The 25,592-nt window shown below is 32.3% G+C and overlaps 1 protein-coding gene across 1 annotated transcript in view; it reads right to left on the bottom strand.

Annotated features, from left to right (window-relative positions):
• Nucleotides 1-25,592, bottom strand: part of Best1 (bestrophin 1) — a 49,753-nt gene that overhangs the window by 6,746 nt on the left and 17,415 nt on the right. The window contains exons 2-7 of the mRNA XM_074141202.1: nucleotides 6,821-6,931; nucleotides 5,537-5,708; nucleotides 3,928-4,057; nucleotides 1,600-1,841; nucleotides 1,104-1,235; nucleotides 67-174 (exon numbers count right to left, since the gene is read on the bottom strand). Coding sequence (XP_073997303.1) covers nucleotides 67-174; nucleotides 1,104-1,235; nucleotides 1,600-1,841; nucleotides 3,928-4,057; nucleotides 5,537-5,708; nucleotides 6,821-6,931 — 895 coding nt within the window. The remainder of the gene's footprint in view (nucleotides 1-66; nucleotides 175-1,103; nucleotides 1,236-1,599; nucleotides 1,842-3,927; nucleotides 4,058-5,536; nucleotides 5,709-6,820; nucleotides 6,932-25,592) is intronic.

Below are 25,592 nucleotides of genomic sequence, written 5' to 3'. Positions count from 1 at the left end.
TAAAAAGTAATGCGTATCATGTAAAAGTTGAGTTGTATACGTTCATCTTAAGAAAAGAATACCTACTGTAACATTACGATCAACAATCCAATTAATTTCAAAATCGTCATCATCCTCTCCAAATGGATTAATTAAACTTTCAGCTACTTTCAGCCACCCCATATAGAAAAAGAACTGCAAACAAAAAAATAAAATAAAATAAAGTGTTAGATGTAATAATATTAATAAATATTTGTGTATTCTTCCTACACTCTAATTTGGTGAGAGGATATATCGACAGATTTATAATTAAGTCTAAGCAAAGAAAACTTGCAGTCGATTAACTATCATGAAATTTCATAGTTGAACTAAACACGAGAGGAATGGTAGCTTACTTACTACAATTACAGAGAAGGTTATATCTTTTAAAGCACTACATGAAAAAATAATGTAAAAAGACATTTTTTTGGCTGGGTTAAATATATTATAAGTATATATGTACTACTTACTACACTTACATAAATGAAGGTAAAAATTTGAAAAATTTTCAAGATATAAGAACAATAAATTTCATCTCAAAATTTTAGTATAAACATCCAAGTGTTCTTATTTTTTGGTGACATTCATTAATCTAAAAGAAAGAAAGAATATTTCCAATTTCAGTCTTTTTTTTAAAAAATTATAAATGTTAATAGCATAAACTCTGAAGATGACCTATCCTTAGGTTAAAAGCTTGGCAAAAAAGTAAAAAACTATGACTGAAATGGGCAATATTCTTTCTTCTGTTTGGATAAACATTCAAATTATAAACCTTGCACAAATTAGCTTTACATTAAGTCTTCTGGTACGCGCAAAGCGATGATTTATTCGATAAAATAAGTATTAACTTTCTTTTCATTAATGGACCCAAAACGTAGAGAAATAATAAAGAAATCTGTCACCAAAAACATGTTTTCTTTGGCCTTTGACAATAAAACTTTTTTTGTAATAAAATATTCCTTACAGGAAAAGAATCTCACCGGTTATAAGAAACGTAACAGTTTTTTGTGTATGCTACTAAAATTCAAATAATATCATTAAATATATGTGCAAAATTTCGCACCAAAATAATTAATTAACGGTACCTGCAGAGTAGTGAAGACAGGAAAATATAGATCAATAGGGTTTCTTCGATTTCTGCCATCATCTTCCACATCTAGCCATTGTCGTCCTATTACGCTTGTTATGAAGAACGAATATGTTGCCAATGTTACTACCTAAAGTAAATATGCTTTTATTGAAGAGATTTACAGCTCAATTAATATAAAATTTTTGAAATATCCTAAGGGATCTGAGTATGTTTATAGAAACATACAGAATGATCTGGCAGTGGATTAAATCTTCCATTTAACAGCAGCTTTATAAACAGAAAGATCTACTTTTAAAAAATAACTAGGTTCCGTGAAATATATCGTAAGTTACATAAAATTAAAACCCCCAGTAAAGTTTGCAACATTCATGTGCTTTTTATCTTCAATTGGACGATAATCTCAAACAAAATTAATCTTTTCTGAACATTATTTAATGTAGCATAAGCAACTTTATTAATTAGCTATAGCAGTCGCCAGACTTCTTTCGAACCTGCGTATAAACTAGTGGTACGCTGATGGAGTCGTAGTTGAGAAGTATACCACACTGACCCCTAAATTTATTTAGTTCATCTATGATTGTTTTCACTGAAAAATCATCTCTAATTCTTCCTTCTTTTCTAGCTCTAGTCACTATACTTGCTGCCCAAACAATTGGTAGCCAATGTTTAGAATGACGTGGAAATTTTTCATTTAAATCCACGACAATACTCCGCTCATTTTCTGTCATCAATCCTAAAAATTAAAGAAAAAAACAATCCAGTTATTTAAAATTAAAACATGATTATTTGGTTTTGAATTATAGATTTTAAGAATGAAATCCTCAGTTATTTATTAATGCAAAATAAAAGGCTGAGTTCACAATGGAAAAGACAAGATAATTAAAAAAGATAGAGTCAGAAATTGGAAAGAATCTTAACAAGAACAGTTATTATGCATATTACAAATGGAATCGACTTCAATTCGAAGATGGTTCGAATTTTACTTAACATGCTAATGTAAGATTTTTTTTCTTTTTTTTAAGATAAGATACAAATTTATTTCATATACAAAGATACATACATATATACATTGGAGTGCCAGTTATGTACTATAACCTCCAGACATACGAGGTATATAGGGTGCGTTCCACTTGGCGACCACAACGACCAAAACATACTTTCAGGCGTTCCACTTGGCGACCGCGGTCGTTGTGAAAACGTCACTAATGACGTCATTATTTTCGCCCACACAACGACCACAACGCCCCATCTATAGAGCTGGGTCGAATTGGGCGTTCAGAGTTGGCGCAATTTTTAAAACAAAATATGGCGACCGAAAAAATTATCTCATGTAAATGAAAGTATTATTTCATGTAAATAATAGAATGTGTTTCTCGAAAGTCTCCAAAAAATAAATAAATAAATAATTACTTATCCCTTTACACACTAAATCACTGAATAACACAAAATCATTTACCTGAAATAACTTTTAAATTCTTCATTTGAATAAAGATCAATTACTCTGATAGCTAATAATACGTGGCCTAAGTTTTCGCTTTTTATCATTGCGATTTTGTAAAATTACATTCCACTCTAATCGGAACTAGATAAAGAACTTTCTAAAGCATTATTAATAAATATCCAACTGCTGCCACAAGACATTTTAATTTTATTTAAACGTAAATTTTATAAATACTCCACTAAAATGTAATATAAAAAATTGAATTATATATATTCTTTTAATATAAGTCAACTTTACCAATAATTAATAAAGTTTATTATAACTGCTTATAAACGGGGTTAAAATTAAAAAATAACTTCTTCAAGCTTCTAACTTATTTTCGAAGCCGCCATATGTAATGTTTACATGAACGGTTAAAACGCCCACAGTCCGTTCCACTTGGGTTTTCGATCGCAACGCTCACAAGCAAGTGGAACGGCCAAAATCGCGGTCGTGGTCGTGGTCGTTGTGGTCGCCAAGTGGAACGCACCCGTAGTTTACTATAACCTTCAGACAAATGAAATGAAATTATATATTAAGGGGGAAAACAATGATAAACCCCCAGCTTATAATGTAAGAAATTAAATTGTTGTGTTTTGGGTGTAAAACTTGCGGAAAAGGAATTGTCATATATTTATTTATTTATTATAAAATAGACATTCTATTGCAGGACGTCAAAGAAATCGTCTAACGTTTGAAAGCAAACGAGGATTTAAAAATAAATTGGTATCATGAAATTTTCCACTTTTACAAAAGATTTCAGTCTTTAGAAATTAGTTTGAACTTTAAAATCTTTAGTAAAGAAAAAAACAAAATTGCCATATATTTGTAATAGTTTTTTCTGTAACTCAAATAACTTCGCCCTGAGGAAGACAATAAATTTGTGGAAACGTTGGCTTAAAGAAGGAGTAGTTGTTTTTTATTTTGACCGAATTCCCGCTAGTTCAATCCTAAATATAATTTGTATAAGTTAGACTTAAATCATGTAACAATTAAAAAAAAAGAAGTATAATGTGGTACAGTTGACTAATTTGAGTAAGTGACAGTCAACATATAAAACAACCCTTATACAACAGCCCTATCGGACAGTTTTAATATGTTGAATGTCACTTATTCAAATTACGATCATTTTTCATTTAAACCCACGACAATACTCCGCTCATTTTCTGTAATCAATCCCAAAAATTCAGTTATCTAAAATTAAAACAAACAGCAGTTAACATCCGAATACAATAAAACTTCACAGCAGAAACTGAGAAAGACCATTAATTTGCAAGTGATCATAACTTGATGGGTCGAAATGAACAATATAAATATAATAATGTTAAAAAGTTGTTACCTGCATCGACAAAATGTTCTAACGTTGGAAATCTCTTCTTAACCCTCGGACATATCATGGAGAAGACCATTGTCAGACATAGGCAAACATATCGCATTATTGTACGCCTCATCAGCCGGCCTCTTTCATCCTGCCAACAATGAGAAAATTTAAAAGATAATTTTTTTTAAATTTTATTAACACACCATGCGTGCGTTCCACTAAGCGACCACAACGACCATTTTGCCCGTTCCACTTGCTTGCGAGCGTTGCGATCGAAAACCCAAGTGGAATGGACTGTGGGCGTTTTTACCGTTCATGTAAACATTACATATGGCGGCCTCGAAAATAAGTTAGAAGCTTGAAGAGGTTATTTATTAATTTAAACCCCATTTATAAGCAGCTATAATAAACTATATTAATTATTGGTAAAGTTGACTTATATTAAAAGAATATATATAATTCAATTTTTTATATTGCATTTTGGAGTATTTATAAAATTTACGTTTAAATAAAATTAAAGTGTCTTTTGTGGCAACAGTTGGATATTTATTAATAATGCTTTAGAAAGTTCTTTATCTAGTTCCGATGAAGAGTGGAATGCAATTTTACAAAATCGCAATGGTGAAAAGCGAAAACTCAGGCCACGTATTATTAGCTATCAAAGTGTAATTGATCTTTATTCAGATGAAGAATTTAAAAGTTATTTCTGGTAAATGATTTTGTTATCCAGTGATTTAGTGTGTAAACGGATAAGTAATTATTTATTTATTTATTTATTGTAGACTTTCGAGAAACACATTCTATTATTTACATGAAATAATACTTTCATTTACATGAGATAATTTTTTCGGTCGCCATATTTTCTTTTAAAAATTGCGCCAATTTCTGAACGCCCACTTCGACCCAGCTCTTAAGGTGGGGCGTTGTGGACTTCGTGTGAGCGAAAATAGTGACGTTTTCGCCACGACCACAACGACCGCGGTCGCCAAGTGGAACGCCTGAAGGTATGTTTTGGTCGTTGTGGTCGCCAAGTGGAACGCCTGAAGGTATGTTTTGGTCGTTGTGGTCGCCAAGTGGAACGCACCCTTAGAGTTAAGTAATATCAATTCTGGAAGGTAACAAGACAGCAAATTTTTCTGGTCCTTTAGATGTGGGAGGTTGTTGAGATTTGCATTTATATTCCAAGTTAAAACAAATATTTGGAAATGATTTTGCCTAAATCACGAAGAAAACCTCACATAATTATTTTAACTAATCGTTAAGATTGCCAACAATGGATGTCTCTGGGCTAGAATAATTTACTAGTAAACAAATGTTATCACCTTTTTTTTACGTACGGCTTTCAAAAATGTCCAACAACCAAAAATTAAGTGTAAAAGCCCATACTCATACCCATTACACCAAACCTGAATCAGTTTGTTCTAATGTTCGATTCGTAGAATCGAATCCGTAAATACGATTATAATCTGATCAGAAAAATACTCCAACTTTGTTATTTACTGTTATTTCTTACATGATTTTTTTTTTTATTAATTTTTCAGAGTAAAGATCAGGTAATCTTAAGACTTCATAAAACTATAGTATAAAAATCTAAAATGATGTGAACTTCCATAAATAGTAAACTTACCTGACCATGAATGTGGGATGAAACAAATACAGCTATAGGGTCTGGCCAAGGAATACTTGTATATTGATCCCACCACCTTTGCATTATCACAGAAATATAAAATCCTAATACAAATGATAATGGGATATAATTGCTGTAGGTTTCACAATATATAGACACACTCTCGAACATTCTGAAACAATTTCAATAAACGTTAAATATAGGTTAACAAAAAGCATTCAAACTATTTTAGAAAATTCTTAACCAGCTTGGGGAACGTTTTTTAAATAATCAATAAGGTATTAAGCATAATGATTTTAATTTGAAGCTTAAAAAATATCATTTTGAATGATAAATCTTTAAAAATTAACCTTCCAAATTCATTCCACAATGCTTAAGCTTTTTAGAGTTCTTATGTCTATGGTAAACGATTACATGCTACAGATATTTAAAACTGATCCAATTTAGACGAACATCGAAATATTTAAGTTTAGTTCGTTTTAAAAAAAATTAAAGTCCTTCAGTAGCCCCTATATTATATAATCTGAGTCTGTGCTCTTCAGTATACTCAGAACGACAGAATTTTTTAAACAAATGGAGTTTACACAAACTGTATTTCTTACGAGTACGGTATCTCGTACTATTATGAATTATTTCCCTTGTGTTTATAAACAATTATAGGTAAAAAATTTAAGTTTGGGTAATAAATTTATGTCGATAATAAAATTATAATAAAAATTATTTTTTAAATTATATGAAAACAAGTCGAGAAAAGCCGCCATAGTGGTGGGTTCAGTTGAATTCATGCTCAAACTAATAACCTATTTTTTTATCTTGATAACTTTAATGCTAAATTCTTTTTCGACTTATAAATATTGGCGCCTAAAGTGGATCCTATGTATACATTTGCACCCTCTTTTCTAACTTATTTAAAAGAAGGATACGATTGAAATTATATATGTATTAAAGCAAACATTAATTACTTTTCTAAAGTATTGGTATATTATTGCATATTACTTTGATAAGGGAAATTGAAATTATCATACGAAATCTCTGTAATATTATGGGACTTTCACTTCATAAATCTATGCCACAAAAAACACAAATAGAACTTTCAAATATATTAAATGTAAAGTTAGCTGACCATAAATATGTTAAGAAAAATACTATTCTATATAATCAATGTATACGTATTGATACCAAGCAATGGTTATTCCTGTGTCCTCATTCTTTCGTGCTCCTCTAGAGGGCCTTGGAGGATATAAATTGATTACCTGATCATTTCTTTGAGAATATTATACTTACTTTCTCTGGTACGAGTCCATGGCGTATCTGTATGTAAAATTTAGACTATAGTATATTGTTAAAAAGGCAGCAAGATCTGGCCATACAAGTTTATAAATGCTACCCCTCCATCTGAAACAGAATATTAAAGAAAATATTAGAATAACACAAAAATATTTTGAATAAAAATATGGGTTAAACAGAAGAAATTGTATTGGGGCACTATATGTATTCTTAGGAATTTATTAGACATATACTGAAAGTTGTAGAATATTAGTGATCAGTTTTGGTGACTGATTTACTGAGCCAAATTTGAAGAAAGATTATTGCCTATTTCAGTAACAATTATTTATTAATTTTAGCCAAGCCTTCGATCTAGGAACTAGGACATCTTCCGAGCTTTTGCTGATTAACAATTATATCATTTTTAACATTCTATTAGGTAATCCAACACAAATGACTCTGTTCAAATCCCAGCCGCTTAACTATGTTTTCCTTTTCATTTACGCGTAAACAAAATCCAACTAAATGTAGCAACAATAGATAAAATTCTTTTTTGTGAAAACAATTCAATGACCTTGAAAAATACAAATAAGTATATCTTATCTATATAAAAAAGTTTTTTATTATTTCTACAGTACAAACATTTTGCACAACCAAAAGTAAACAGTTCACCTAAACTTCTACGTCAGTTTATTTCATAGGCTGCTGTCACAGGGTAAAAATAGAGGAGGACACATCACTGTGTCTTGTCACTGTTTCTGCAGATGCATAAATACAATGCGGATCTATATTCATCTCCTTAGAAGATGACGACATCAAAGTATGGATCAGATCATTGCATAAGAATAAAACAAAAGAAACTAAACTGGGGATTAGCAAGTGACGCTGCTTGGTAATCTACAACAATTTTATGTGCCAAGACCAACAAAATGTAATGTACTGCACCAAATGCAATATAGTTTAGTTACAGTATAAAGGGCCAGTAAACATTGTTGTAAAATGGAACTATTGTGTTTTTTTGAATATTGGTCAATTTTAGAAAGTAATATCACACACAAAACAGATCGTTTTGTTGGCCACTAGAAATATCTCTAGCCTTAAGAAAAGAAATAGGACATACTGCAATAATTTTGAGTGTTACAATAATCTCATTGAGTCCAGATAATTTATCTACCATGTGTGTGTAATTAGAAAAATCAACAAAGACTTACTTTGTTAGGAATTCTTTTAGTTAAATAGTTCTCAGTCAACTATCACTAACTACGAGGGTCGTTTGAAAAGTCCGTGCAAAGTCAGAGAGATAGCACTACTGGCGCGTACCGAGGTTATGTTTAGTTAGTAGCATCTCTTCGAAGAACCCACACCAAGTTTCAGCCAGATCGGTCTATTTCTTTGTGTTTGGCATTCGTTTGAATAGAGGAAGTCGAGTGATTTTCAAAAAATGGACGAAAAAGAATTTCGTGTGTTGATTAAACACTACTTTATGAAAGGCAAAACGCCTCAGGAGACTAAAGAGAAGCTTGATAAACATTATGGTGACTCTGCACCTTCGATTAGAACAGTTTATAAATGGTTTCAAAATTTTTGGAGTGGCCATATGGGCACAAGTGACGCTGAACGTTCTGGACGCCCTGTTGAGGTTACTACTCCAGAAATCATTGATAAAATCCATGATATGGTGATGGATGACAGAAGAGTGAAGGTGCGTGAGATTGCTAGTGCTGTGGGCATCTCGAATGAACGGGTACATAATATTTTGCATCAACATTTGGACATGACAAAGCTATCCGCAAGATGGGTGCCGCGATTGCTCACGCTTGACCAAAAACGAAATCGTGTGAAGTGTTGCAAGGACGGTTTGCAGCTGTTCCAGAAGAATCCGCAGGACTTTAAGCGTCGTTTCGTCACTGTGGATGAAACATGGATACATCACTACACTCCTGAGACCAAAGAACAATCTAAACAATGGGTTACCAAGGGGGAATCTGCGCCAAAAAAGGCGAAGACCGTTCCTTCGGCCGGAAAGATTATGGCGACTGTCTTTTGGGATTCGCAAGGAATAATCCTCATCGACTATCTGGAAAAGGGTAAAACTATTACAGGTGCATATTATTCATCGTTATTGGACCGTTTGAAAACCGAGCTGCAAGAAAAACGCCCACTATTGGCCCACAAAAAAGTCCTTTTCTATCACGACAACGCACCAGCTCACACCTCAGCAGTTGTGATCGCAAAATTAATGGAAATAGGGTTCCAACTCGTTTCACGTCCCCCCCCCTATTCTCCAGACTTGGCTCCCTCGGACTACTATTTGTTCCCCAATATGAAGAAATGGCTGGCGGGAAAAAGATTTTATTCAAACGAGGAGGTGATTGCAGAAACGAATGGCTATTTTTCAGACTTGGACAAATCCTATTATTCGGAAGGGATCAACAAACTAGAGCAGCGTTGGACGAAGTGTATAAGCCTAAAAGGAGACTATGCTGAAAAATAAAAAAGGTTTACCCCAAAAAATTAAGTAGTTTTTATTTTTGCACGGACTTTTCAAACGACCCTCGTACTTACGCAAAATTTCAAGTAAGACAAAATTAAAAGAAAATTTTTAATACTTGTTATTACGAGCATTTTCGTTTACTAAAAACTTAATTCAAATCTTTAAGTTTTTGTGAAAGTCTTCGGAATTTGAGTTATCACGGTGATTGGTTCAACAGAACTTAAATACTGAAGAACCCAGCTCAAAATTTAAAGTTCGTTAAGAGCTTCTTAAGGGGATAAGGTTTTTTTTAAGACCAAAATATTGGTGGAAATCGATGTTTTGTAAATAGGTATAGAATAAGGAGATGTAAATCGAAGGTACTTAGACGCAAGTAAGAGAAGTGTTACATTTTGGATTGCATTAATCGTATTAATGTTAAACATAAGCGTTTTAAGCATATTTTGTCGCAAATACCTGTATCAAGTTAAGTTTTATTTGTTAGTTTTTCCCCTTAATATGTAAATATGTTCCCTTTTAATCTGCACTAACGAGTGTATATAGACGCTAAGCTTAAAACCTCAAGTTCTGTACTCTTTCATTTTTGTGTACACATGTAAAGTTTGGTAAATAAATAATAATTATTATTATCATATTAATGCAATTAAAATGTACAGATATAAATAATTGTGGCTGGGTAGACATTGATAGTTTATCATTTTATCATTCTATTTAAAGGTTCATTTAAACGATTAGTTATTAGAAATAACAGCTCTACCTCTGGACTCCCTAAGAACAGTAGTCTAACAAAAAAGTTGACAAATCACCGTGATAGGTTTACATCAAGTCTAAAACAAATCTACGGTAGTAGATTGTTCAAATAAAGATATGAGGGCGAAAAACTATCCATTTTTGACCGAAATTAGTCGCTAAATGTTAGCACACCCCGCAATTACTGCTAATTACAGACACTTCTGTACCATCTATCTTTATAACCCCACGATGGCAGTACTCGAGTTTCTACCTTCATGTCAACTTCGGGTTCGTGTTCTTCGCTCTTTGTTATGCCGATCTAATTGATCTCATATTTATTAGTAAAATTTACCAACAATTAGTAAAATATTGTTGAACCGAAAAAGTGCATCTAAGTAATTGAATAAAATATCGAGCATTGCCTTTATTTCTTTTGTACAGCATGGGCATAATTGTTTCCAACAACCACCACAGAGGATGGCACCATCTCAGTAAAGTTCTGGAAATAAAGTTATTCCTGACTGCGGCATTCCAACTAAAAACGAATGAGAAATAGGGAGAATACTTCTCCCTCAAGTCGACCATAAGGTGCTATGAAACAAACGACTGAGTCAGCATAATCCCCTAGTGCTCAAGAAACGTTTTTGCAGCTTCATAGCTTGTATTCTGAAGCTTTCTATAAATTTAAATATATATATAAATAAACCACTGAAATTAAGAGGTTTTAATAGGTACATCAAAACGTTCCAGCATGTACAAAAAGCGATAGATGAACATTCTTCGTGGTATTCAGGGTGACCAAAGTGCTCCACCCACTATTTTTTTTAACGGTGGGAAATTTCGAAAAAATAAAAAACACGTATTTAATCATTTTTAGTCTAGTTTATTTTAAGTGATTGACCCATTTTTTTAAACCCTTGTATCTCGAGATACAGCATCCAACTTTCTTTTTTCAAATGGAACGTTATATTTTTTGTTGCATATTTTTATAGTATTTGAGCTCCTAAAAAAAACACAAAAAAAATTTTGGAAATCGGTTAGGTTTTTCAAAAGTTATGGTAATTTAAAATATGAAAAACAAATTTCAGTTTATTGTCAAAATTACGTTATTTTTTTTAAAGAATCTGTTCAAACTGGGCACAATCAACGGATAGGCAAGCCAAAACTCTGGACTCCCACGCTTTGCTTGTAGCTGCACTAATGGTGGCAAAGTCAAGATCTAGGCAGACTAGAGTTATTCGACGTTCAGGTTGTTTTTTCTACAAACGTTTGGTGTGGAGTTTTAGGAAATCAACTAATCGGCCCATACTTCTACAGAGAGAACTTAACTGGTGTGCAAGGTATCTAGCTTTTTTTAAGAGACATTTTCCCAGTTCTGCTTTAAGATGTTCGTCTACAACGTCGGCTAGATATGTATTTTCAACAAGATGGTTGCCCGGCACGTTATGCGAGAGTTGTTCGAGGTTATCTGGAGAGAAACTTCCATGAAAAGTGCTTAGGGACTCATTGTCCCATCCAATGGCCACCTCGATCTCCGGACTTAACCCAAATGGACTATTTTTTTTGTGGGGACATCTAAAAAATAAAGTGTACAGAAACCTTAATCCCGTGGCTTCAGTAGATGATCGGAAACATCGAATAACTAGCCTGCCTAGATCTTGACTTCGCCACCATAAAAGTGCTGCTACAAGCAAAGCGTGGGAGTCCAGAGTTTTGGCTTACCTATTCGTGCCCAGTTTGAACAGATTCTTTAAAAAAAATAACGTAATTTTTACAATAAACTGAAATTTGTTTTTCATATTTTAAATTACCATAACTTTTGAAAAACCTAACCGATTTCAAAAAATGTTTTTTTGTTTTTTTTAGGAGCTCAAATACTATAAAAATATGCAAAAATAAATATAACGTTCCATTTGAAAAACAAAAGTTGGATGCTGTATCTCGAGATGCAAGGGTTTAAAAAAATGGGTCAATCACTAAAAATAAACTAGACTAAAAATGGTTAAATACGTGTTTTTTATTTTTTCGAAATTTCCCACCGTTAAAAAAAATAGTGGGTGGAGCATGTAACCATGGTCACCCTGTATACACCACAACCTCGCAGATTTTTTAAAAACATTCGTCTGGTTGGAAATTGAGATACACGCCGCTCCTAAACAATCGTACAAGGACCCAAACTGTGTAATCAAACACCAGAACAAATAATTCTAAAAACACCATAAAGATAATTAAGATTTCAGAGTGATATATATAATTACAGAACAGATTTAGATCCTGTCCTACAAAAATTATGTGTACTCTAATTTTTCTGTATTTTGTAATCACAGAAAGGAATTATCATAAAAGATAAGAATTGTTACTTGTCTAAGTGTTTGCATCTTGTACGTAAATATCATTCTGATAATTATCTACTGAACGTATTGCAGAGCCTAAAGTAAATTAAATTCTCAAATTGTTTTGTAAATAATTAACAATTCTTAAAATAATAACCATCCGAAAAGTTGCTATTCGTAAATTTTCTAAAGAAATCAATAGTTATTTATTTAACAAGTGTGGAAAGTAGTACTTTTCCTCACGCGAGGCAGGGTTTGCACGCACGAGCGAGCGAAGCGATGCGAGTGCAAGTGCAAATTGCCGAGTGTGAGGAAAATACTTTACAATCGAGTTAAATATTATATTTTTTCTGCAACCATTAGATTTATTAACTAAAAAAATTAAAAATTTCATTTTTACAGTCTACAAAAAAGTAATTTATTTATTATAAACATTTATTGTTATGTTACAATTATTTACATTACTTACGTATTTACATTACTTATTACATTTTCTGCTGTTTCTTTTATTGATGGAGGAGTGTTTTCTAAACAGGAATCACTAGAATCCATTTTAAATTTCTATAAGGTAACACTATAACCTTTTTAACTGTTATAATTAAAAATATCTAATTATTTATTAAAGTATTATTTTTATTTCTATATTCCTTTCAATTTTTATTTTATTTTTTAATATTCGTTTTTTAATTATTTACGTTAAATAAGCTTATTAAAGTTTTACAGAAAATATTTATGTTAATAACAAAACTTCTTATATCAAGGAAGCACAATAAAGTTTTTCCACTCACTTGTGAGGAAAGTGACACTAATGGGAATTTCCCCCCACTAGTGTGGGAAGTTGGGCATTACACAGCTGATTTTAATTGAGTAATGAGAACTTCCCTACATGGTTGCAGAAAAAGTATTTATTTTTCATTTCTCCCAATCAAATTAAATCTGAGAAATTCAAATTTTAAAGAGTCCATAATGCACCACTGTTTATCCCATTGGATAGTAATTATTGTTAGCAAAAATTTCATTCTTCTAATTGTGATTTTAGCTGTGCTAATTAAGAAATATCTTGACGCCTGCAGTTGTAAAGACATCTGATGTTGCTACACATACACATTTTATTTCTAGCAAGAATTTTATTTTAGAAATACATATGTATATTTACTACTAAAAATTTAAGAGGTGTAGTAATCAATAATAACAATAATTTTAGTTAATTACAGAAGATTCACACTTAACAAAACAGATAATTTACATATGCTAACCAACTAATTCATTGATACCTTTGATCATGCGAGCAGCTGTCAATTCAAAATTTGTGTATTCATTTCGCAATATTTGAGAAAAATAAAATGAAGGTAAGGATAAGTAAAAACAGTCTTAAATAAATTTATAAATATTAAACCAACAAGATGAATATTTGAATAATAACTTATTAATAAATTCTGTTTTATGGTTAAATCGTTCACTGTGTAAAGTTTTTAATTATTTCTTTTAAAAATACAAAATATTGTATTCTATAATTATAATTTCCGTTCTGGCGAATTGCCAACTCCTTTACTGTAAGAACATAAATAAAATGCTGGGATGCATTTTATGAGTCCTTCTCTATTTATTCTTTTTTATTGATGGATCTATCTTCTTATCTCGATGGAGGCGTCTGAAAGATCGATTGAATTTAAGTCTAAATGTATTAGCTTTTTTTTTTTTTTAAGAGTAGATTGGTGACTCCTCCACGTGGCACTGGGGTCACCATCTAATCTTCACAATACTGAGCACGAGCATTAAACGGACAAGACGATGAGAGGCTCGTCGTACTCCTACACTAATTTGATCTTTAGTGTGTTTATATGTCAAGGGCGTACCTCTATCGTTTCCTTGTCAACCTTATCGACATAACAAGTATCTGAAGAGCTAAACACTCTGCAGATATACAAATAGATTAGATAACTAAATTTGGTATGGTAATTAACCATTAACTATTTAGAAATCATCTCAGCAAAAAGTGTATTAATTTAACTTCTTATTTCGTTTGTTTGTTTCATTTTCTAATCCTTTTTTAGATCATAATTTTGGGAAGAAATAACTCTAGGGTATAATAACAACAACAATAATAATAATAACAATAACAATAATAATTTGAATTTGAATTTGAAAATGTTTATTTATACAATTTAAAATTTTTTATACAAATATATTTAAAAGGAGGTTTCAGGCTGCATGCCGATATCCTCTCCACAACATATCAACATTTACATTGGATACAAGTCGAACTTAATGCTAAGGCAAAAAATTTTAAAAAAAACCTTACTACAAAGCAAGATATGCTTTAGCCTTTTGTGTTTGTATTTTCTATAATTAAGAGAACTTAAGTTATAGTCCATAATACTTTTTATATGCGGGTAGGGACTATGTGTACAGAAAGTTACAAAGTTTTCCGTAGCGTTGTAGATAAATGTGGGCACGCTGGCAACATCAAGTGCTGCATGCATGTAATCTATGGGTGTCCACCGGGGATATGACCCAACTAACCTTAAGCATTTGTTTTGGACTCTTTGTAACTTCCCGTAATTGGTGCAACAAGTATTGGACCACACAGGGGCTGCATATAGTAGTACGGAGCGGATGTAGAGATAGTAGATAAGTTTTTTATTAAGAAAATCTAAGTTAGAGTTGCGGTTCAAAAGAGGAAAGAGACTGCACATAATTCCTACCGCTTTATCACACACTGAGTTTATGTGTTTGGTGAAAGTTAATTTGGAGACTAACACCAACCCGAGGTATTTAACTTCCTTGCTCCACGGAAGGGAGTCGCCGTTAATTTGGACAAATCTATTCACAACCGGTCTGCGGCGTGTAAACAAAATAATTTGTGTCTTGGCATGGTTTGGCCTTATTTTCCATTTTGCAAAGTATTTGAAACATTTTTCAAGGGCTATCGATAATTGTTTGGCTATTATGTCAACTCTGAAGGAAGAAATAAAGAAGGCAGTATCATCAGCAAACAGGGAGCAACTGGATTTGAGTTTCAGCTTGGTGACGTCATTAATAAAAATGTTGAAAAGTGTAGGCCCCAGGACTGAGCCTTGGGGAACATCAGCTTTAATTAACCTCATACCTGAAACTGAACAATAATAATAAAAAGCATTCAACTATTAAACTAATTAAAATGAGTTCAACAGATCCGGGATATGTCAAGTAACATGTAATTTGTAAATAATAATTATAGAATAACTGGAGGTTTCTCCAAACAGGTTAGGTGAGAGCAGTATTACACTAAACATTAAAGAAAGGTTTAAATAAAAAAATCTTTAAGAAAGACTAAAATAATATTTAAAATGAGAATCAATAATGAATATTTAATTGTTATCAACAATAACTTTGACACCGATCTTCACAGGCATTGCAGAACTTAAAAAGTTACTCAACCTTCAGATACGTGAACTATTTAAGGGTTTTTATAAGAATGTTAAGTTCTTTAATTAGTTTTTAATGAAAAAATAATTTAATAATTTGAATTATATAATTACTCTTATTTTTAATTACAGTCGAACCTCTCAATAACGGACACTGGCGGGGGAAGGCAAAGTGGCCGCTGTTTGGAGGTGGCCGTTAGAAGGAGGTAGGCAAGTTTCATAATGAAAAAATATGGGTTTTTTTTCCAAACATCTATTTAAAAATTGTTAATTATTAATAGATTTAAAAACGTGCATAATTGCATAATTATTGCAGCTATATGATATGCATCAAGTTTTTCTTAATTATCCAAAAAAATTATCAAAAAAACTACATATTGATTTAATTAATAATTTTGTATAATAATCATCACATTTATTCTTAACAATAATAATTTATGGTAAAATTATCATCATACTATCATCTATTATTACAAAAATAGAGCAAACCTTTCGGCAAGTTGACGATGGCTCGATTTGGTATTTGCAAAATCTTCCAACACATTTATTTTCTCTTCTAGAGTTAACCACTTTCGTTTGAGAGACATATCAGAAAAAATAATATTGTACGTCCAAAGTTATATTGAAAAATGATTAAAATGGTACAAGATGTATGAGCGAGCTTATTTAGGAAACTTTAGGAAAAAACACAAACTTGAGAGGGGATAATTCTTTTTATCACCGCGTCAAACGAACTTTTAATAATAAGATGGTCATTGGTGGGAGGTGAAACATTTAATCCGTTCCCCAAAATCAATGTCCGCGGTCGCTATGTAGAGTGTCAATTAGTCGGAGGTTCTTTTATATAGAAAGTGTATAGGGGTAAAAACGGGGAAATCCAAAAACTGCCCCGTAAATGGAGGTGGTCGCTAGTGAGAGTGTCCTTTATTGGGAGGCTCGACTGTATATGAATATATTTTTTTTTCTAGAAATATGCTCTTCTTAGTTATTTCACTTTTCTCTAATAATGTGTAGCACATATTTCGCAAAACCACTTTAAAAAATATCGCCCAAAATATTACAATACAATATGGGACATTGGTAACTTTCACAGATGCAATTTAACCTACGATTTGAGGAATCAATAAGAGCTATTATGTATTGTACAATTATTAATCGAACTAGGTATAGTTATATAAGGCTAGTAAAATTCAAGATTTAGCTGATGTTATTTTTGTAATTGTCCCATTGTAGCCATTTAGAAAAAAATATTATTTTTATAAAATTAATTTGGATGAAAACATAGAAAATAAAGTATAAAATATTCTTTCATCAGGTTCTAAAGAAAAATCACTACGACTCTGAATATTAAGCAGATATTATGGTTTATGGAATTGATGCTTTGCACACTAGGGAACTGCTTTCTGTATTGTGTTACTTCTATTTATGTTCTTCCCCCATTAATATTATTCTTTTTGATAATAATTTTTTATTTATGCACCTCTGCTTTAAAAAAAGAGGAGAGAAAATAGTATATATTTAAAAGAATAAGAACAAAGCTCAATGCAAAATGACTAAAAAAGCCTTTAAAATGAGATCCAATAATAATGGAATATAAAAATAAAGACTGGCGGTGTTTTTTAAGATAGCCATGTTGTTTTCATGACCTTGAAAAAAATAATACAAAAAAGTATGACTATCGAAGATAACTGACAAAAACTATTGAACAGTCAGTGTCAAAACAATAAATCAAACTGCTTCAGAAAATCATTGTTTTCAAATTTATTTTCAACATCTTCATCGCAATTTTTTTTAAAAAAAATTCAGTATAACATTTCGTAGGCTTTCCTGTAACCTTAAATAAAAGGTTATAGATCTACCACATCGATACAAAGATTAGTTCGATAAATTCCTATTTCCAGTTGTCCAGCTTTCACCAAAACATTATTATGGCATCATTTTAAAATTGAAAATTCTGTGATTTCTTTTTTCAGCAACAATGGACACGTAAAAATACGAACCAATTTGTTAAAACTATATTTTTTATTCAGAGAACTCACAAACAAATGTTTCTGGTGAAACAACACAAGAAAAATAGCAAAATACCTTTTTTTACGAGGTGTATAAAATTAGAAGTAATTAAGTGAAAAAATTATTAATAATTAACAAGACCACGATTATTTATCGATTATTTATCACAATGATACAATAAAAAAACAAAAAACTCTTTTACGATATTAAGTCCAACGATAATAACCTAATGATTGTACAGTTATTGAACAAGACAATAATGAAGTATGGGGTCAGTAAGAAAAAAGAGTGTATCAACTACTGTTTAACCTTGGGCACAAATAATGTATGGATGAGCTCGTTTTGAAGGTCAAAAAGTAGTTTACTTCGACAATCAATTAATAAATTATAGTTTTATAACTCATTATTTAGTAAAAGAGTGAGAAATGTAAAAAAGAAATAAAAAATTATGAGTATGAAAGATGGATAGGATATTGGTAAAGATGCCATAAATGGGGAGAATATGGTGTTTAATGACTGATCTTCATTGCCAATAAGTTGACCTTCCAATGTTTTTTTATTAAGTTCTTACAATTAGGAAAACAGAAAGACTTTCAGACAATGAGGATGAAGCAGTAGTCTTTAAATTAACCAAGTTACAAGAATTTGATATTTATATTATGTAGGCAGTGTTATTTTTTCTCGTTATCATTTCTCTCACGAGGCACATGAACTTGAATAATAATATCCCACTGAATCCGCAACTCAAATATGCAGCTTATTCTCAATAACCTTGTAAATAAAAATGGCGTGTTAAACAAGAAACACTAGTTATTATTCAATCAAAAGATGGGACTGCAGTTGGCAATTTGTAGCATTTGTTTCTTTCTTCTGCAATTCTTAAATACAACCGGTTCGTACTAACTAAACTTACTGAATATAATTCAATTTCATTACGCACTTCTACAATATTTGCTTAATTAGTAAGTTTTTCACTTTTATATTAATCAACAAATAAAATAATATAAATTGAAGTTAAAATTTTAAATCTACAACACCTAAATTCACACTGTCAAGGCTAAATATCAAGGTTAAAAATATTCAGTCTATAAGACATTCACACTTGAAAAACGTTCACATTTCTTTGTTATATTTAAACAAGGAATCATTCTCGTTTTTTATCATTCTCTGGAATCGAATCCTTTCTAAGAGTCTTGTCTCAATTGACAAATAGACTCAATTTGCTGCACCGCTGTCTTCTGTTATTTACGAGGGAAAAGTCCGTGCAAAAATAAAAACTACTTAATTTTTTGGGGTAAACCTTTTTTATTTTTCAACATAGTCTCCTTTTAGGCTTATACACTTCGTCCAACGCTGCTCTAGTTTGTTGATCCCTTCCGAATAATAGGATTTGTCCAAGTCTAAAAATAGCCATTCGTTACTGCAATCACCTCCTCGTTTGAATAAAATCTTTTTCCCGCCAGCCATTTCTTCATATTGGGGAACAAATAGTAGTCCGAGGGAGCCAAGTCTGGAGAATAGGGGGGGGGACGTGAAACGAGTTGGAACCCTATTTCCATTAATTTTGCGACCACAGCTGCTGCGGAGTGAGCTGGTGCGTTGTCGTGATGGAAAAGGACTTTTTTATGGGCCAATCGTGGGCGTTTTTCTTGCAGCTCGGTTTTCAAACGGTCCAATAACGATGAATAATATGCACCTGTAATAGTTTTACCCTTTTCCAGATAGTCGATGAGGATTATTCCTTGCGAATCCCAAAAGACAGTCGCCATCTTTCCGGCCGAAGGAACGGTCTTCGCCTTTTTTGGCGCAGATTTCCCCTTGGTAACCCATTGTTTAGATTGTTCTTTGGTCTCAGGAGTGTAGTGATGTATCCATGTTTCATCCACAGTGACGAAACGACCCTTAAAGTCCTGCGGATTCTTCTGGAACAGCTGCAAACCGTCCTTGCAACACTTCACACGATTTCGTTTTTGGTCAAGCGTGAGCAATCGCGGCACCCATCTTGCGGATAGCTTTGTCATGTCCAAATGTTGATGCAAAATATTATGTACCCGTTCATTCGAGATGCCCACAGCACTAGCAAACTCACGCACCTTCACTCTTCTGTCATCCATCACCATATCATGGATTTTATCAATGATTTCTGGAGTAGTAACCTTAACAGGGCGTCCAGAACGTTCAGCGTCACTTGTGCCCATATGACCACTCCGAAAATTTTGAAACCACTTATAAACTGTTCTAATCGAAGGTGCAGAGTCACCATAATGTTTATCAAGCTTCTCTTTAGTCTCCTGAGGCGTTTTGCCTTTCATAAAGTAGTGTTTAATCAACACACGAAATTCTTTTTCGTCCATTTTTTGAAAATCACTCGACTTCCTCGATTCAAACGAATGCCAAACACAAAGAAATAGACCGATCTGGCTGAAACTTGGTGTGTGTTCTTCCAAGAGATGCTACTAACTAAACATAACCTCGATACGCGCCAGTAGTGCTATCTCTTCGACTTTGCACCGACTTTTCAAACGACCCTCGTCTTTCCTGTTATAGAGCAAACTTTGTTCTCTGTCTCTCTCTCTCTCTCTCAAGAATGCAGCTCAATTGCTACCATTTATTGCATTTACCGTGACATTAGATGATTATATTGGCTATAAAGTCCTTCCATATTGTAAATACCTCTTTTCCGTCTGCCTGAAGGCTCCCATTTCGTTATATTCTGGGTATTTTGCTTTTTGCCATTCTTTAAACATGGCCGACATATATTATTTAAATATTTTCAATTTCTTTCAGGACATGCTAAGGCTTAAAAAACGACAGCTAGATCGCTGATAAAGGTGATCAAGTAGGCTGTAACACGCTTTTAGAAATACAATAGCAAGATATGAGTTGGCAAGCGTGTATCTTTATTTATATTTTTTTCTGTCGAAAAGGAAGTATTTCTTTCATCAATATAATATAGATTTTCTTAGAATATAAAAGGCACTGTACCTGGAAAACCTAGGGAGATATGCAAATATATGGAGGCCATATTGTAGCACAATCTACTTGTTGATATGATTTATAGTTAGTGAGAAAGATAAAATCAATATCGCGTGAAGAGGTCGTTAAACTTGCAAAGTTTAAAAAGCGAAGTTTTGTTAATGGAAATGAATGAAATCTTTAAGAAATACTGCAATCCCACCCTGTTATTCTAACCAGACTTTATAACAATAGGGAAGAGATTAGCTAAGTGGTTAGCGTGCTGGATTCCAACATGGAGATTTCTGATTTGAATCCCCAGCTACTGACAATTAAGAGTTTCTCTTTCTATCAGCTTCTTACAGCTCACTTTCAGATGATGGACAGTTGTTAGTAACTTGAGAATACTATCCGGATACCGGTAAAATTTAAAATGAAAATAACATTCATAACAACAGAAATCTTCGCTAGTATTTTACGAATGAATATTTCTGCTCTAACCTCTCATTTTGCGTACACAATAGTCGCAATACATACTTTTTTCAAGCAGCGATAAAAGAAAAGATTGGACTATAGCTGAACTAAATGATTGCGGAAAGACTTCAACTATCAGGAAGAACAGAAACTTAATTAATATAACTAATCCATTGAAATATGCTCTCCTTAGATTCCTGGACCATATCCACGGCCATTGCTTGATTATAATTGTCCATGCTTTCTAATGAATTAATCTTTTGCCAATTTACAAGGTAGGAAAATAATATATAACCTCTTCATTCGACCTTAATGGATATTATGAAAAGGTAGCATTAAAAGACGGTTATATACTTACCTATACACTAAATTTTTACAATTTTATAGGCTTTTTCTGAATTGCATATCTAATACTTAAATAATGAAATTAAAAAACCCTGGTTGTGCATTAGGGTGTTTTAAAAAATGATGACTTTTAAATTTTAAAGAGCGCCGGGCGGAAAATCAAAGTTCATTTAAAAACAATAAGTTTCGTTCGAAATAGAGCAAAATCGATTAATATTTAGAGATCGCAACCGTTGATTGTATTATTGTAATATTAAGAAAAATATACATTTTTGATTGATATATTAATATATTATACATAGTTAATTAATAGAAATTTTTCAAAAATGTATATTTTTCTTAATATTTTTTTTTCTAAAAACACAGCTTCTTTAATTATTCATAACTTTGAAAGTAAAATGGCCATTAAAATGATTCCAACTGCATTGTCTTTATAGCAAATTATATTTAAATAAACTTTGTACAATTACATGTTTTGCTAATAATTTGAAAAGATACAAAACATTTAATAAGGTTTTTATATATATATATATATATATATATATATATATATATATACTTATATATAAAAAAAAGGAAAACAAAAATTTTTTGATCAATGGTATCGACCTCTAAATATTAATCGATTTCGCTCTATTATGGACGAAACTTTTTGTTTTTAAATGAACTTTGATTTTCCGCCCGGCGCTCTTTAAAATTTAAAAGTCATCATTTTTTGAAACACTCTATTGTGCATATATTAAGGACAATGACAATACAGTTGTCTGTGTTATGTTCTACCAATTACTAAGTAAAATTTGCAATTTATATTTATTGTTATTCGATTCACCTTCATATGGAGCCATAGACATAAATGGTGAATTAAACTGAACCCATCAAAATGGCAGCTCGCTTCGTTCACTCTATGGTGCGGGTCCTGAATTCCTGTCTTCATCAATAACAATCTTCTTCCATTTACTAACCGATTGACTTCCACATAGTTCTTTTATTGGTACCCTACCTATGAAATTTTCATAGACAAACTGTCTAAAATGGAACCCACAACTATTTCCCTAAAAAGAGAAACGCGGCAAACTTCTTGGACGAAGATCTAAAAACCGCCGACGCAACTAAAAAGACAAATATTTAACTTTATAATTAAACCTTTGTGGATATACCAATTAAAACTCTGGGGCTAAGCCAGACAACATACGGATATTACAATCTACGACATACTCGTTCTACATCACTAAACCCACTGATCTCGGACATTCCTATCGTGAAGCAGCTAGCCACGGAAAAATAACAGAAATACCATACGTTCTCATTGTCCTAACACTTCGAACAGTCTCTCGCCTCATTCCTACCCATAACAGGCAATCCTCCGCGCCGACTGAAACGCCAGTGGCTCCAAGATCTTCTTCGGGGCTGACCAGCTAACTGGTATTATGCCAAGAATGTTACCAATTGGTAGTTCCTCTCCTGATTCTCATGTCCCACAGATTCCATTGTTAAGTTATTTATTGATCGTGTTCTCAACCACAAATATTTTAAAGTTCTAGATAAATTAAAACATTTACACGTAACTTCATTTTAATTCGTTACTGCATAATGATACATTAATATTTGTAAACAATATATTTAAAAAAAAGTTTAGTGATTGATTATTAAATTCCCAAACAGAATCTTAAAATAACTTCACCTTGACGAACCTCCAAGGTGTTCCGATTTTTCCGAATGGTAAAAAAAAAAGCACATCTTCAAGATTTGAAGCCACAAACTACCATCTACCGCTATAAATATTAAGACACGGTTGTCGTCTCCTGGTGGAGTACTTACATTTCTTGACGCTAGTAATAAAAGTTGGCAAGTTTCCTTTTAGCTGCCCTACTTGCAAATTAGTATTCTGCGAGTATTTAAGGATATAACCGTTGTGAATTTAAGAAAACTACTACATTGAAGCGAAATTAAAAAGCACTTACTGCGTGCAGCAAGAGTCATTGAACTGGGATGAGAAATGGGGTAAACCAACACTTTTTTCTCTCTAGTTAATTTTTAATTCGAAATTAGGAATTACTACATGAATCGATAAGAAGCTTACTTAGGGTTCCTATGGAATTTGGGCTTTTCTCTTAGCATCATACTCTTTTTTCATATTTCCTTTGACGGGTAACACATTATTGCTTCAGATCCTCAAAGGAATCAAGCCTTGATTGTGAAGCATACTAATACATCTAAATAGTTGCTTTTGCAAAGTAATAGTTACCAAATTTTGATAAGTATAAGATCGAAAATAATCTACCCCTGTATATCGTGTATAAACGTTCAATAACTGCAATATACCTATATAGGGCTCCATCTACAACAGATCACGCAATATTAGACTTACTTCTTTGTTAGTTTTTATTGTCTAAAACCCAATATTTCATCCTTATGACTGCCAAAAACATAGAAGTCTACCCTTAAATAAAAATTTATTTTTTCTTATTAACCTATTTCTTGTAAACTGGATTACTACGACTTGATAACCTCCAAATAGCCAAATATTTACACAAAATTGAAGTATTTATTACTTTGTAATAAGACTGTTCGACTGTTCGTTATAGAAAAAAAGCAATAACAAATAAATAGAAATGACATTAAAGGAAGAAAAGATTTACACAATACGACGGTTTCCTTAAATGTAATAATATTTTCAGGAGAAAACTAAGTAGATGTTCAACGAATTGGAACTGTTCTCCTGTTTACTGTAATGGCCAAACCTGCCCTTGTAGACCTTAATGCGTATTTGATTGCCATTTTTTTCCTGAAATTATTATTCAATCTACTTCATGAAACAGCCAACTTTAGTAACCAGCTATAGATAAAACTACACATTTTTGGTTACATTAATACCAGAAAAGTATTTACCGTACACTTCTACTTTTGACAGTTTTAATCCAAAACAGAAAAAATTTAACAATCACAGTTCCATCTTGACTTTTTGCAACAACCTCTTTGACAATACTCTTAAACAGAATCTAAAATGTAAAAACTCTACTGGGAGTTGGACGTGTCAAAATTCGTTAAAACTTTTTGACAAGTCAGCAAACAGATTTCAAACGTTCTTTAATATAAATAACTTCAATTTTTTTTTTTTTTTTTATCATTTAGTTAAAATCAACGCATTTTGCGTTATAAGCAACAATGATAACAATAAATAACAGAATAACAGAGTGGAGAAGTTACCCAGTGGTTATACTCCAAAAACATTTTACTTTCTACTGACTCTCTTCATCAGAGAGGAGATCACAAGGCCACTGTCTTTTTTGATTGGCGACGTAGAAAGGAGCGTTTTTACTATAGAGCGAAGAATTTTAGACTGCAAGGACCTGGATTCTTTACAGATTTGAGCGTTTGGTTGAACCCCACAGTTCGATGCCATAAGCCCAGACTGGCTTTAATATACTTACATATATGTCTTTTGTTGTCCAGAGTGAGTTTTGATCTGTTGTCGAGTAGTCTTTTCAGTTGTCGGAAGCGCCTGATGAGTTCTGTTCTCTTAAGTCGAGTATGAGGGTTCCCAAGTAAGTATTCTGTCAAGGTAAAGCCCAAAGTAGCGGACTACGTTGACTACTGGTAAAGGAATAAGATTGTAAAAGACAGGAGGAAGAGTGATGCGTCGAAGAGTGAAGGTAATATTTTGAGATTTAGTTTCGTTCAGTTTGATAGCCCATTTTTTGAACCAATTTTCTAAGGAGGTGTGGTGAGACTGAAGGTTTCTATGAGCTATTATTGGATCTTTGTTAGTAGATAAGATGGCAGTATCGTCAGCGTAGGAACTTCAATTAAATTGATTATTATTTCTGTCATATTGCTTCAGTAATTATAATTATCGTAAAAAAAAGTGGTGATGCTGCTAAACCCGCAATGCACACATGTCCGCATGAATAGAATAAAATTAATTTATGAACCTAAAGTCAGAAAAGTTATAATTAAAGGAATTAGAGACCCTTTTTAGTTACAATTCACACTTCTCTTTCATTTCTCCTAACTCTTTGATGTACGTAAAAGTGGGTCTC

This window comes from Rhodnius prolixus, unplaced genomic scaffold, assembly GCF_049639745.1.
Source record: "Rhodnius prolixus isolate KJV_2025 unplaced genomic scaffold, Rpr scaffold_6, whole genome shotgun sequence".
NCBI lineage: Eukaryota > Metazoa > Arthropoda > Insecta > Hemiptera > Reduviidae > Rhodnius > Rhodnius prolixus.
The sequence above is the reverse complement of the archived record's forward strand: the minus strand, read 5'-3'. Positions and strand labels throughout refer to the sequence as shown.